Source organism: Pelecanus crispus, chromosome 1 (genome assembly GCF_030463565.1).
Source record: "Pelecanus crispus isolate bPelCri1 chromosome 1, bPelCri1.pri, whole genome shotgun sequence".
NCBI lineage: Eukaryota > Metazoa > Chordata > Aves > Pelecaniformes > Pelecanidae > Pelecanus > Pelecanus crispus.
The window spans coordinates 117,485,584-117,498,055 of record NC_134643.1 but is presented as its reverse complement, the minus strand read 5'-3'; the positions used below and the strand labels follow the sequence as shown (position 1 = coordinate 117,498,055).

The 12,472-nt window shown below is 35.1% G+C and overlaps 1 protein-coding gene across 1 annotated transcript in view; it reads right to left on the bottom strand.

Annotated features, from left to right (window-relative positions):
- NCAM2 (neural cell adhesion molecule 2) overlaps window positions 1–12,472 on the bottom strand; it is a 487,115-nt gene that overhangs the window by 122,804 nt on the left and 351,839 nt on the right. Inside the window, 2 exon segments of the mRNA XM_075712794.1 lie at window positions 4,314–4,474; window positions 10,821–10,938. Of these exon segments, the coding sequence (XP_075568909.1) occupies window positions 4,314–4,474; window positions 10,821–10,938 (279 nt within the window).

The following is a 12,472-nucleotide window of genomic DNA, read 5'->3' as shown; positions in this document are numbered from 1 at the left end:
TGCCTGATGACAGATAAAAAATGAATAATAGCATATACTTTTCTCATTAATCAATAAAAGTTACATTGAACACATCCGCAAAAACCTTCTTGCTATACAAGATTCAGATTATTCTAAAAAGACATCTAGAAACTAAAAATGGTATGTGCTTAAACTACACAATAATTATAAAGGGCCTTTTGTAATGCTTCGTGAGATATTTTTCTCTCATTTGACTTTCATGAAAACAATTGTCATAAACTACTGAAATGCCAAAGAAATATTTTTTTATAAGCTCAGACTACTCTCTCATTGATTATGTAGGTAAAACACCTATACCCTAGAGAACTTCAAATTAATATATGCTATAGCTCTTTCCTATTTTTTTACCAATTCTGATTAAAGACAAAATATTTTTTTTTTCTTTCTAGAAATAGAAAATGCTAGACATGGCATATGTACAGAATAGACAAAACCTGCTGAAAACCTCAATTGTTTATGCATCATGGAATGGCAGAACTAAGCATTTGAGTGATTAAGGAGTGGAAATGAGCAAGTGAAGAACAAACAAAATGAAGATATAAAAACTGTCCTGAGAATATAAGCCCTATTCTTATAAAGCATGAATACATCTTTAATTAAAGCTAATTTTGTTTCATTTAGCCTGATTAGATTTTTTTTATTATAAGGTAAATGAACACTACTGCTATCACTCTGGAGAAGCAATGATGAAGAAATACATTTTTAGTTCTTAGAAAGTAAGATGATGTAGGAAGATTTTAAGAGATTGAATTTTCTTGACTGCTCTTAAATCAATTGCTTATTATTATGTTGTTTCAGCAATTTTTGTTGGGGTGCTCATAGCTGTAAAAATGTGGTATTTCATAATTCACAATGCTTATTCACATGTATTGAAACACATGTATATAAATATATATCTAATTACATCACAAAACAAATCAAAGAAAACAATGAAACTGAATAGTATGGGTGAAAGAGATATAAAAAGTTAGCTACCAAGCAGAGACAAATACTGAAAATATTTTTAAAGAATTCAAGGAAGAACACCTATGGTTTCAAGCCATTCAGAAAGACTAAACATAAATGAATTTGTATCAAAAATCTTAGCCAAGTCCTAAGCATTAATATAGATGAGATCTTTTAGGTAGTAATAGATAATGATACAGAGAGAACTATAGCAGATAACAGGATGACAGATAGAGATTACCAAATCATGATCAGTAAGAAATCCTCTGAGGGAAACAGGGCTTTCTTTACTCTTCTAAGTCTTATTCAGTAGAACAGATAAAAAGCAGTAATAAAAATGAAGACTTGGGAAAAGCAGGGTGTGTGCATATAGTTTTCTATACATGTGTTAGTGTTCCAGAAAAACTGTCACAGTAAGCATTTGATATGAGGACAAAATAGCTTTTTTTAACACTGATACTGGAAACAAACAAACAAAAAAGAACAAAAAAATCTAGGTTACACATGGAAACTAAACACATGCAGGTGCTAGATGGCACTAAGATGGGCATGTCCATTCAAAAGTGCAGAGTATTAGAAATTCTAAATGCTGAATGCTATAATGTTACTGTTATTTTTATTGCATTATGGTTACATTACTATTATTACAAGTTTCAACCCTGGCAGAGCACTGTTGCAGTAGAAACAATATTCGATGCCCCAAGGAGTTTGCATTGAAAATTAAAATTAAAGATAGCAGGTAGGTGAGACAAGCAAGCTAATGGAGCGGGAAAGAATAATGTAATTTAATAGGTCATTTTAACACAAACTGGCTGTTTGTGTACTATTTAGCTACAATAATCAGCCATCTGCCTTGCCATTTTCAGACTGCAGTTTATTGAATACATTTAAGGGGAAGAAAAGTATACTAAGTTGTTGGCTGTACGTATGACTGGGAGTTTAACCTGTGGTGAAAGAGACAAAAGAAAAAGTAAAGATCTTTGCAGGAGAAAATACAACCACCCTGCTCCACATTTTCAGACTGAAAGAAGAGGTGAACTTTGTAAAGGCAATACTAGACTAAAATCACCCTAGCTTTAGAGATTACAAATAAGGTAAGAGGCTTAATTTATGCTACTGTTCCCTAAGGTCAAACTAACAGTACACAGATTATAATCTAATTTAAATAAATACAGGAGTAAAGCACAGAGGAAAAATAACTCTAAGTATACATACTCAGTGATGTGCTCTAAATTAGCTATAACCACTCAGGAAAGAGACCTGGGAGACACTGCAGACGGTTCTGTGGAAACACCAGTTCAGTACTCGGGGAGAGCCAGCGAGGCAAACAGAACACGAGAGAAGGCGCCGAGATGAAAGCAGCAGCAGCACGGTGCTGCTGCATAGCCAGGTTCCCCCCACAACATGAATCCCACGTGCCGGTCTTGCCTTGCCGTTTCACAGACAGGGGATTGGAATCGGAAAGGTACAGGAATGCATGGTTCAGAGATTCACAATGGTTTCCACAGAAGGAGAAACTAAATAGAATGAAAACTCACGGCTTAGAAAACAAATGAACTAGGTGAGACAGAAAACCACATTTGATGTAAAAAACATACCGAATTATTCTTCACTTTTTATATTAAAATGAGAATTATGAGCCAAAGAAATGAGCAGGCTCCAAACTTGAACATAAGAAATAATTTTTTTTGTGCAAGAAGGAAATAATTTAAGGAATTTGGGAGTTTAGGATGTCGTGGAAACAAAAAGGATGTGTAGGTTCAAAATGGATTAAACAAACTTATGTTATCTATTAAATCATTTTGATTTAGCTTTCTGGGGAGTCCCCAGAACAGCGGTTGTTAAAAGATAGAAGAATGTGTACAGGAAATGCTCACTCTCAGTCTGGTGTCTCTCTTTCCCTATTCCTTTCATTAAAAGGTTACCTTGCCTCAGGCAAAAACTACGCAAATTTCATCCATACTTAAAATTACTTGAATAACACAAAAAATTATTTCTGCCTGAAACTTCCCTAAACTCATATCAAAACTAGCAAGTCTCTTCTATTCCTTCACTTTTTTTTTTTTTTTTTTTTTTCCTCCATTTTTGGAAATACTTTTGAATAAAATGTTCTGGTTTGTCCACAAAAATCTTCAAGATACTCTACACCTTGAGGCTGGGATGAAATTTAAATTTGTATTTCACCTTCTTTTCTTTGAAAAGTAATTGAGAATAATTTTTAAGCACCTCAGAACAACGAAGTAGCCCAATGGTTAGGCAACCCATCTGGAGCATGGAGCACTGGAGACAGCACAGCACGGAGGCCTATGAAGAGTTTCCCAAATAGGAAAGACATGGAAGGCACACGGACACAGATAACCTGTTGATGTGATAGCATGGCTTCAGCCTCAGGCTCCCAGATCTCAGATGACAGCATTATCCAACCCAACAGTTTAGCTCTTCCAGTGCAAGTTACCAGCTTACCTGTTAGAACTGCTTTGCTTTGTATAAATTACTATTAGTTTTAACTGGGACTTAAAATTTAATTTCCCATGGTCCTAAGTATGTGCTTTAGCTGTTCAAATATAAATGGTCTTTCTCTCTACTACAAGCTATAGTCAATTTAAAAAAAACCAACACATTACTTTTCTGTAGGTTTTTCATAAGCAAGCTACAGCCTTGATCCTGCACAATGATTCTGAGGGAGGTTTTCTACATTCTCACAGATGCCTACTCTCACCAGGTTATAGATATACAAAATGTCAAAGAAATTATCAGCTCTATGTAAAGGAGAGAATCGTGAATACAGGTTGGGTGGTAGAGCATAGAAAGAAAAATAAGTTTTCATGTTGTTACTTTTATCCTTTGAAACTCACATCAGACAATATTTTTGTGACTACATCTGCAATCATGCACTTAAAAAAATAAAAATCAAGAAAGAAAAACAAATAAAAATATCAGGAACGCCTCTGCATGGTGTCTTCTTACAAAAACCCGCACTGCTTAGAAGTCCAAATAACCTGTTTCTTCCCCTTTCAGGATTTTCCCCTTTCTCCTCTTGGTTTTCTTGTAAGCACCTAACTTTTAAAGGAAAACCAGAGTGAATTTACAATTTAACACTCCATTGTACTGCATCTGAATAGTAGAAAAGCAAATGCCAAAGACAGCCTTTTCAAAATTAAAGTCAGGTGTAAAGGTTAAAGCAGCCAACAGGGAGGAAAAAGCTGTAAAATTATACAGAGAGTAGTTTGCTGCATCAGTAGACACCTTGCAGGAATACTGTTCCACTGAAAACTGTGAATTATAACCTCAGTTCCCTACTGTTTACATTTAAAAAGGAAGGATGGAACATATTATGCAGTACTTACCAAAAACTTGAAGGAATATCTGTGTTTTATCATTTCCTGCTTTGTTTTTAGCATTACAGATATAAGGACCCGCATCAATATTTTTTATATCTCTTATCGTTAGTTCTGTATTGCTTCCTCTCAGCATATATTTTTCATTTTCTTCAATAAGTTTACCGTTCCTAAAAAAATAAAAATTATGTATAAATCAACCAGTAGGTTCCAAAAGCTGAAACAATGTGCTAGGGAAGCATCAATATGTTGAAAATAATCTGTGAGGGAAGAGACTGCTTTTATGCTAGCCTCAAAAAAGCATTAACTCATGTGGCACAAATTGGCAGTATGTATAGAAGGGAGTTGATTTTAGCATGACAAAAAGTGTTCTGCAGGATCACGGTGTTTTTTCATAAGAATGTGTACATTCTAGACACAAGCAAAGCACTCTGAACTGCATTTTGATGTTCAAGACCCCAGCTTCACAATTTTATTGTCAGTTTCTAAAATATATTTGCATTAAAAATACTATAATATCTTTATTTTTAAATGTTCAATATTGACTTAATGTTAGAAAAATGCTTGTGAATAGAACTCTAACATACGGCTTACACTTAAGGAAGGATAGAAGGAAATCAGTTATACAAATACATACTTGCACACGAGAAACATTTAGAAGCGTATTTTCAAAGTGTAACTGTTGCAGTTCATATTAGTAACAACATACCAACTTATAAAAAATATTTTAAATTACTTTAGAGCCCATTGGCACATAAAGAACTCTTCCAAATTATTTCCTCTCAGTTGTTGTTGGCTAGCCACAACTTAGTAAGCAGGTACGTCTCCAGATGTTAGAATGAGTTCTGACCAGATGGTACAGAAATAATAAAACCTGTGAACAATTCTGAGGGCTGATCAAGGTTTGACCAGTCCATTCGAGCACCTTGGCATACACACAGTTATCAAAACAGCTTATTTTTCAAGAGTGCAATTCTAACTTTTTCTATTTCTTCTCATTCTGCCTTGTTTGCTGTAGGTTTCTTTTGATCATATTTCTGTTGAATTAACAGTCCCTTCTCATAAGCACCTACATCAAAATCGCCTGATTTTTATAAGCATTGATAATCCTGCTGACAATACCAACTTTTTGAAAACAAACTATTTGTAAAATGAAAACAATATGCATAACTGACCTATTCTATTCAATATGCCTAGTTCAGGACACCTAGTTTTATTTCAAGATTTGAGCAACAATGATTTTCACTTTCTTTCTGCTCACATAATGCTGATAACTACTTATATTTCATATTTTCTAAAGTAATTTTTTCCCTAAAAGTGACAATACTGCTTCTTTCTTGGGAACATTAATATCCGTTAATAGAATTCCCCTGGCATCTATATAGTTTGCATTTTAGTAACATTTTTATAAATAACTCTAGTCCACTTAGCTGTCTGCTTCAAGACGTTATTGTGATACTCGTCCATCTCCTTTCCAAAGCAAATCATAGAAATTGTTTTGCAGAACAGAAAAGGTGTAATTTTCCACATAGGTGGTTTCACAAAAAAAATCTAGTGATTTCTGCTGGGAGACAAAAGTCTATATTAAAGGTCAGAAGTAGTGCCCAAATGCTTGTTATCACAAACATCACCTCTGTCTGTGACAATTTCTAAGCAGAAATGAGATTATCAGCATTTCCCTGGACCCTCTAGCAAACAGGAGAGATTCAGATTGATGCTGATATTGGAGAACAGGAAAACACGAATAACACGTTAAAAGCGGATTATTTCTTTTGTCAGATAATTCTAAGTCCTGTCAGTAAAGATAAGGGGATTGATCCAGCTAAACTTTACCAGTGTAAATTATCTTCACAGATGTAAACAATCATCGTGTTTTCAGTGGGACTACTCACATGAGTAAAGATTTCCAGTTCATGACCTGTACGTTTGGATCTTTATCTTTCAGTCCTGAATAATTTAATTCTATTAGTGTATTGCTTCTCCGAAGGCTATACTTTACACTAATGTAGTATCAACTTCAATAGAGATATCAATTAAGTGGTGAAAGGATTAGATTCAGTCCATGAAATATCAACAAACAAAGTATATATGCATATTAAGTACAGCAGCAACTAAACCTTGCTGACTTTTCTTCTTGACTAGGTATTTCAAACTGACAAATTTGTAAGTGAACTAAAGCATTTTTCTGAGGAAGATTGACACAGTTCAGATGCCTCCATTTTAAATTGACGAAATCTTAAACATTGTCAGCACCTGGAAATGGAAAGGGTCAACATAAACAGTTAAAGCTCTATCACATTAGATGCTGTCTTAAAGAGTTTAAACCTTGAAACTACTGTCTTGTCCAGCATCTTGCTTACAGTCAACACAGAGGGATATATAAGCCACATCAATAGTACTGTCCTTCGATTTTAAACATACAGCCATTTTTCATGCCCTAGCTGAAGTTGACCTGTTAAATCAGTACATTGGAAACTGAAAAGGAAACAAGAGAAAAGAGAATCAAGCGAGTTTCTTTTTCAATTGACTAAAATATCAGTGCATTGTAAGGAAGGTAAGACTACACAATGATAGATCCAAATTATGCAGGCCTTGCTACAGAAACTTCAACAGAGCGAGTGAGAGAATAACTGGTGTCAGAGCACATTTTAAAAGGCAACAAATACACAAGAACACTGAACTGTGTATAAAACAGGTCCTTAGGAACCATCTCAACAGGCACAGATGTACTTTCTATACAATATAACAAAAATGCTCCAGCAGGATGGAGTATTAATCATTCCCACCCTTTTTATGAGAGCTTTTCCTCAGCTCTTCAGAATGCCAAGTATCCTTTTGAATGTTTTACAAGGAAACTTTATTCTCTGTTATAACAGCTTGGATCTCTCTGGACTTTTTTCCTTTAGCACAGTTATGTACTCAGAAAACAGCCTTTCATTAAGTCACTTTATTACACATGCCCGCTTTACAAATGGTTAACCTGATGCAAATTAAATCAAATGACTGAACTCACATAGATAAATGGTAGAGTTGGGAATAAAACTGAACACTATTCCCATAACCTGCTGTAACCAAAGGTTATAATCCTTCCAAAATCAGCATTAACATTTAATCAAATTCAAGATGTAATTCCACTTGTTTAGTAAAAAAGAAACAAATAAAACTGAGGTTAATATCAACTTACAGTCAACACCAAAAAAATGCACTAAACAGGATGAAATTGGGAATATGACGCCTTGGCCATTAATTCTGATAAATGGATTCAATTAGGTTTTCAATGGATGATATGCATATTCATATTAGATAGATCAGTTTTGACAGACTTTCCTATCACTGACAATGCTTTCTAGATTTTTCTCAAAATCAAGAAGGATTATGTTGATCTAGTTTTCCTATGCTCAGTCTAATTTCTAAAGAAAAAGAATCTGAAATATTCTAGAAAACTAAAGTCTTTATCTTGACATAACTGCGAGACAAGTCCAAGGACAAAGAGAATATATCGGCAGATTCTGAATCCTTTTAACTGGCTACCAATACGGAAGTGAAAAGGGACCTGAACAGTTTAGGACAGAGACTTCAGAAATTTGATGCAGAAACTTAGTACTGGAATACAATTTAGAATCAAGTTTGCTTCCTCCAGAAAAATAATGCTCCTTCCATCTTTTTTTCCCTCTTAGCATATCAATGATATTATTCTGTCACAGAGACCAGGGGCTGTTTCCACCTACCACTTTACAGCCTCTCACTGTCAGCTGTCGTGGTTTAGCCCCAGCCAGCAACTCAGCACCACGCAGCCGCTCACTCACTCCCCCTACCCCAATGGGATGGGGGAGAGAATCGGAGGAGTAAGAGTGAGAAACACTCCTGGGCTGAGATAAGAACAGTTTAATAACTGAAATCAAGTAAAATAGTAATTATAATAACAACAATACAATAAAAATAGTAGTAATAATATACGAAGCAAGTGATGCACAATGCAGTTGCTCACCACCCGCCGACCGATACCCAGAGAGTTCCTGAGCAGCGATCGCTGCTCCCTGGCCAACCCCTCCCCAGTTTCTATACTGAGCGTGACGTCATATGGTATGGAATAGTCCTTTGGTCAGTTTGGATCAACTATTCTGGCTGTGCCCCCTCCCAGTTTCTTGTGCACCTGGCAGAGCATGGGCAGCTGAAAAGTCCTTGACTAGTGTAAGCAGTACTTAGCAACAACTAAAAACATCAGTGTGTTATCAACATTCTTCTCATCCTAAATCCAAAACACAGCACTATGCCAGCTACTAGGAAAAAAAATAACTCTATCCCAGATGAAACCCGGACATCAGCAAATAAAAAAAGCAAGAATATTTTCTACCGCCAAGAATTTATAGCCTAATAAGACAAAATAAAAAGACAATGAGAGGGAAAAAAAAAAAACCCAAACCAAACCCACAGGGAAGGGAGGCATATAAGCCAATATTCCTCAGTATGAGGTAGTTCCTGAAATAGGAACAGAACAGAAGCTTCGTCATTTAAGATCCAGTATCCAGTACACAAGCCTGTGAAGCTTTTGTAAGAATCTTTAAAAAGATATTCAATGAATGGTTTAAAAAAGTCAGTTGCCTCAGGGGCTGGCAAACCAAAGGAATATCTTTCAGTAGGCTCTGATCAGTAGGCAGAGATAAGTGTCTCTCCAAGACACTTAGCCTGTGTACATACTTTAATATATATAAAATATTAAATAAACTCCACATCTGTAAACAGAGATATCCACAAACTGGAAATTTACGCATTATTTTTTAACAATATACAACATTAATGTTGGTTGTCTTACAAAAAGGCCATTTAGGATACCAGATTTCAGACAATTCTTAAGAATTTTGGCCAGATAAGACATATATTGTAAAAAATTACTTCAAAGACATTAAGTAATCAGAATATTCAATCTCAGTTTGAATTCAGCATCAGTTCTTTAATTTGGGCTGTGCATATTTTGTTTTTATTTTCCCTCCTCTTCACTAAATTTTGAATTCTAAGCCACATTAAGGAATTAACTTTGCATTCTATTTATCTCCCGAGATTCAAATTGCACAAGAGAAAAATTTAAATCCACATTTGACTTACAGCATGTTAAGATAAAGGTGCCAGTCAAAGGAAGCCAACATTTAAAATTAATCTAACATTGTTCAAAGATTCCAAAGGAGATTAAGAATTGATGGAAATCCCTTCTATGTCCATTTTGAAAATGCAGCGACCTTTGAATTCACCTGACATACTCTATGTAGATGCAAATTATTCAGGTCTAAAATAGAAGTGTGCACTGGTATGAGGAGTCTGAGATACTTATATCCCAGGACTGATGCATATCTTTGTTAAAATTGAAAGAATATACAGTGTATGGATATTTAAATGTTTATAAATGTAATATGGTAAGTGTTCCCAAACGACATGGCTATATTATGTTCACGTCATTGATATCATCAAAAAACACACATGAAATTTAAAAGTATAGAATCATAGAATCGTTTAGGTTGGAAAAGACCTTTAAGATCATCCAGTCCAACCATTAACCTAACATTACCAAGTCCACACTAAACCAATCAAGGGTAGACTAGACTAAACCATGTCCCAAAGTGCCACGTCTACAGGTTTTTTGAACACTTCCAGGGATGGTGACTCCACCACCTCTCTGGGCAGCCTGTTCCAATGCTTGACCACCCTTTCCATGAAGAATTTTTTCCTAATTTCCAACCTAAACCTCCCCTGGCGCAGCTTGAGCCCATTTCCTCTCACCCTATCGCTAACTACTTGGGAGAAGAGACCAACACCCACCTCACTACAACCTCCTTTCAGGTAGTTGTAGAGAGCGATAAGGTCTCCCCTCAGCCTCCTCTTCTCCAGGCTAAACAACCCCAGTTCCTTCAGCCGCTCCTCATAAGGCCTGTGCCATTTTCAAAGCATATTACATTTTTAAAATTACATAAAATACACTTGAAACTTAGGCAATGAAACATTTTGATATCCTAGGGGTGTCTAAAGCCATACCTCCTTCTGAATCTCATTGAAATGGAGAGTTATGGTTAGCATCTATTTTCACAGATGGGGCAAATGTTATCTTTGTTATCAGCATTGCTGATCTATATTGGATATTTATTTATTGCATAACTGCATATGTTTTTACCTGATGCATTCATGTGGAAAAGTTGTTCTGAGATTTTTGCTTGTATTGTTTTTGAGATACGGACTCATTGCTTCAGCTTTATTTGTTTCCCCTTAAATATGAAGAAATAATGTCAATATGGTATTTTAGTTACTTTTTACTTTTATCTCACTTGCTGGTAATGTGAGTGCAATTGAATTTGTGTGAGTTCACTTATTAATGCTGAATCTAGCTTTAGAAGTTAGCCAAGAAATGGACAACAAATGCTCTTAAAATTCAGTAAAGAAATTAAGGTTGCACAGCTTAATGGACTGTGATAGAAAATCATGGTACATTAAAATAATGTGCTCTGATGTGCAGACCTCGATTGAACTTACCTATACCAACTGATTTCAGGAGGAGGTGATCCAGTGGCTCTGCAGAACAAAGTTATTGCCTCTCCTCGATCTGCAGTGGCATTAAAGGATTTCTGTAGCAGAGTAATTGCAGGGGGAACTGAAAAATAAAACATTATGTCCTATTAATGGAAAAATAAATGATTTTATGTGTTTCTGGAGAAATTTAAAGCACAGGATAGGATCCTTTGCTAATTTTGGAATTTATAGTTACACTTAGGTATCAAGTTACAATATGAATCACTGTTATTAGTATTTCTTTACTTTTCTTAAACACAAGATTTTTATTTTTATCAGGACATTTATAACCTTTTTTTTTTCACTAGAATAAATTTTTAAACTCTATTTCAGCAGTTCTTCCATTTCCTTACAGAACATTTTAAAGTGACTGAAGTTATACCTACCATGTAAAAGACACAATAGGGTTATGATTGGCACTAATTTAACTATCTCAAATGAAAATGTATCTCTTTTCTTTTTATCTTTCATTCAATTATAAAGCTGACATACAACTATGTACTGATGTCAGACAGTGCTTTTAAAACAGATGTCAGTATGTAGTAGTCTTGATTATGCATATTTAATTCTTTTTACTGAACTCCTGCATATTTCCTGGGCAGGAGTATCACCAGCTTCAAAAGGTGAAAATTGTATTTCCAAAAATTTTAGTTGTGTTCTGAGAGTGATTAATTTTGTCTGTTCTTGATGGGATGAAGTTATTACCAAAATTGCAACAGTTCACAGAGAACCTCTACCCAACAGAAAAAATAGCAATAATAGTTAAGACAGAAAAACTCACAGGCTGATATTTAATATCTCTGTTCATATGGCAATTTTAAGACAGCTGTCTTAAATCTGTTTCCATTAACTGTCAAGCAAAGAAACAAACAAAAACAATACTAGCAGATTGGAAGGAAGACGGTAGGTGGAAAAGAAGGAATACCAGGGAAAGCTAGAGGAAAGGGAAAAGATTAGAGCTTCACAAAATATAGGTCTCTGCTAACAACAACATCCTGTCATCAGAGTGACTCAGAGTTACCCTTTTTAGCTCTACCTTTCACTAGAGAAAAGAAGGAGAAACAAGCAACCCCAATGAATTTGCTTTCAGCTTCCCATTGGACTTCCACAGATTTTTCCCACAAACTGTTGAGAATCAACTTCTGTCGCTTTGCACCAAATATTTTAGGTTTAGTATTCTACTTCAGAACCCTTTCCAGCTTCTGAACCTTTTATATATGTGAAATTATTAAAAAATAATGTACCAGAATTATCAATGATCAATAAGTAAATGTTGTTATGTACTTTTCACACTTTTTAATGGTGTGCTGAAATTTAAGTGTTTCACAGATCACTTTTTACCTATCTGAAATTGCATGGGCCATTACTTAGCACACAAACCCCTTCTGTTGTGCAACATCTTCCATGAAAAAATGTCACTTAGAAAACGTTATATACATTCTAGCCATTTTGCAGTGCATTCTAATGTCTAGACCTGAAAATATACGCAGTAACATAAGGGGATGAAACAATTCTTTGCCAGAAGTAACAGGTTCTTCACTGCTCACAACTAAGAACTACAGGACTATGACTTGGTTCAGCACATTACTGAAGTGCTTCAGTCTTTCAAGAGATAC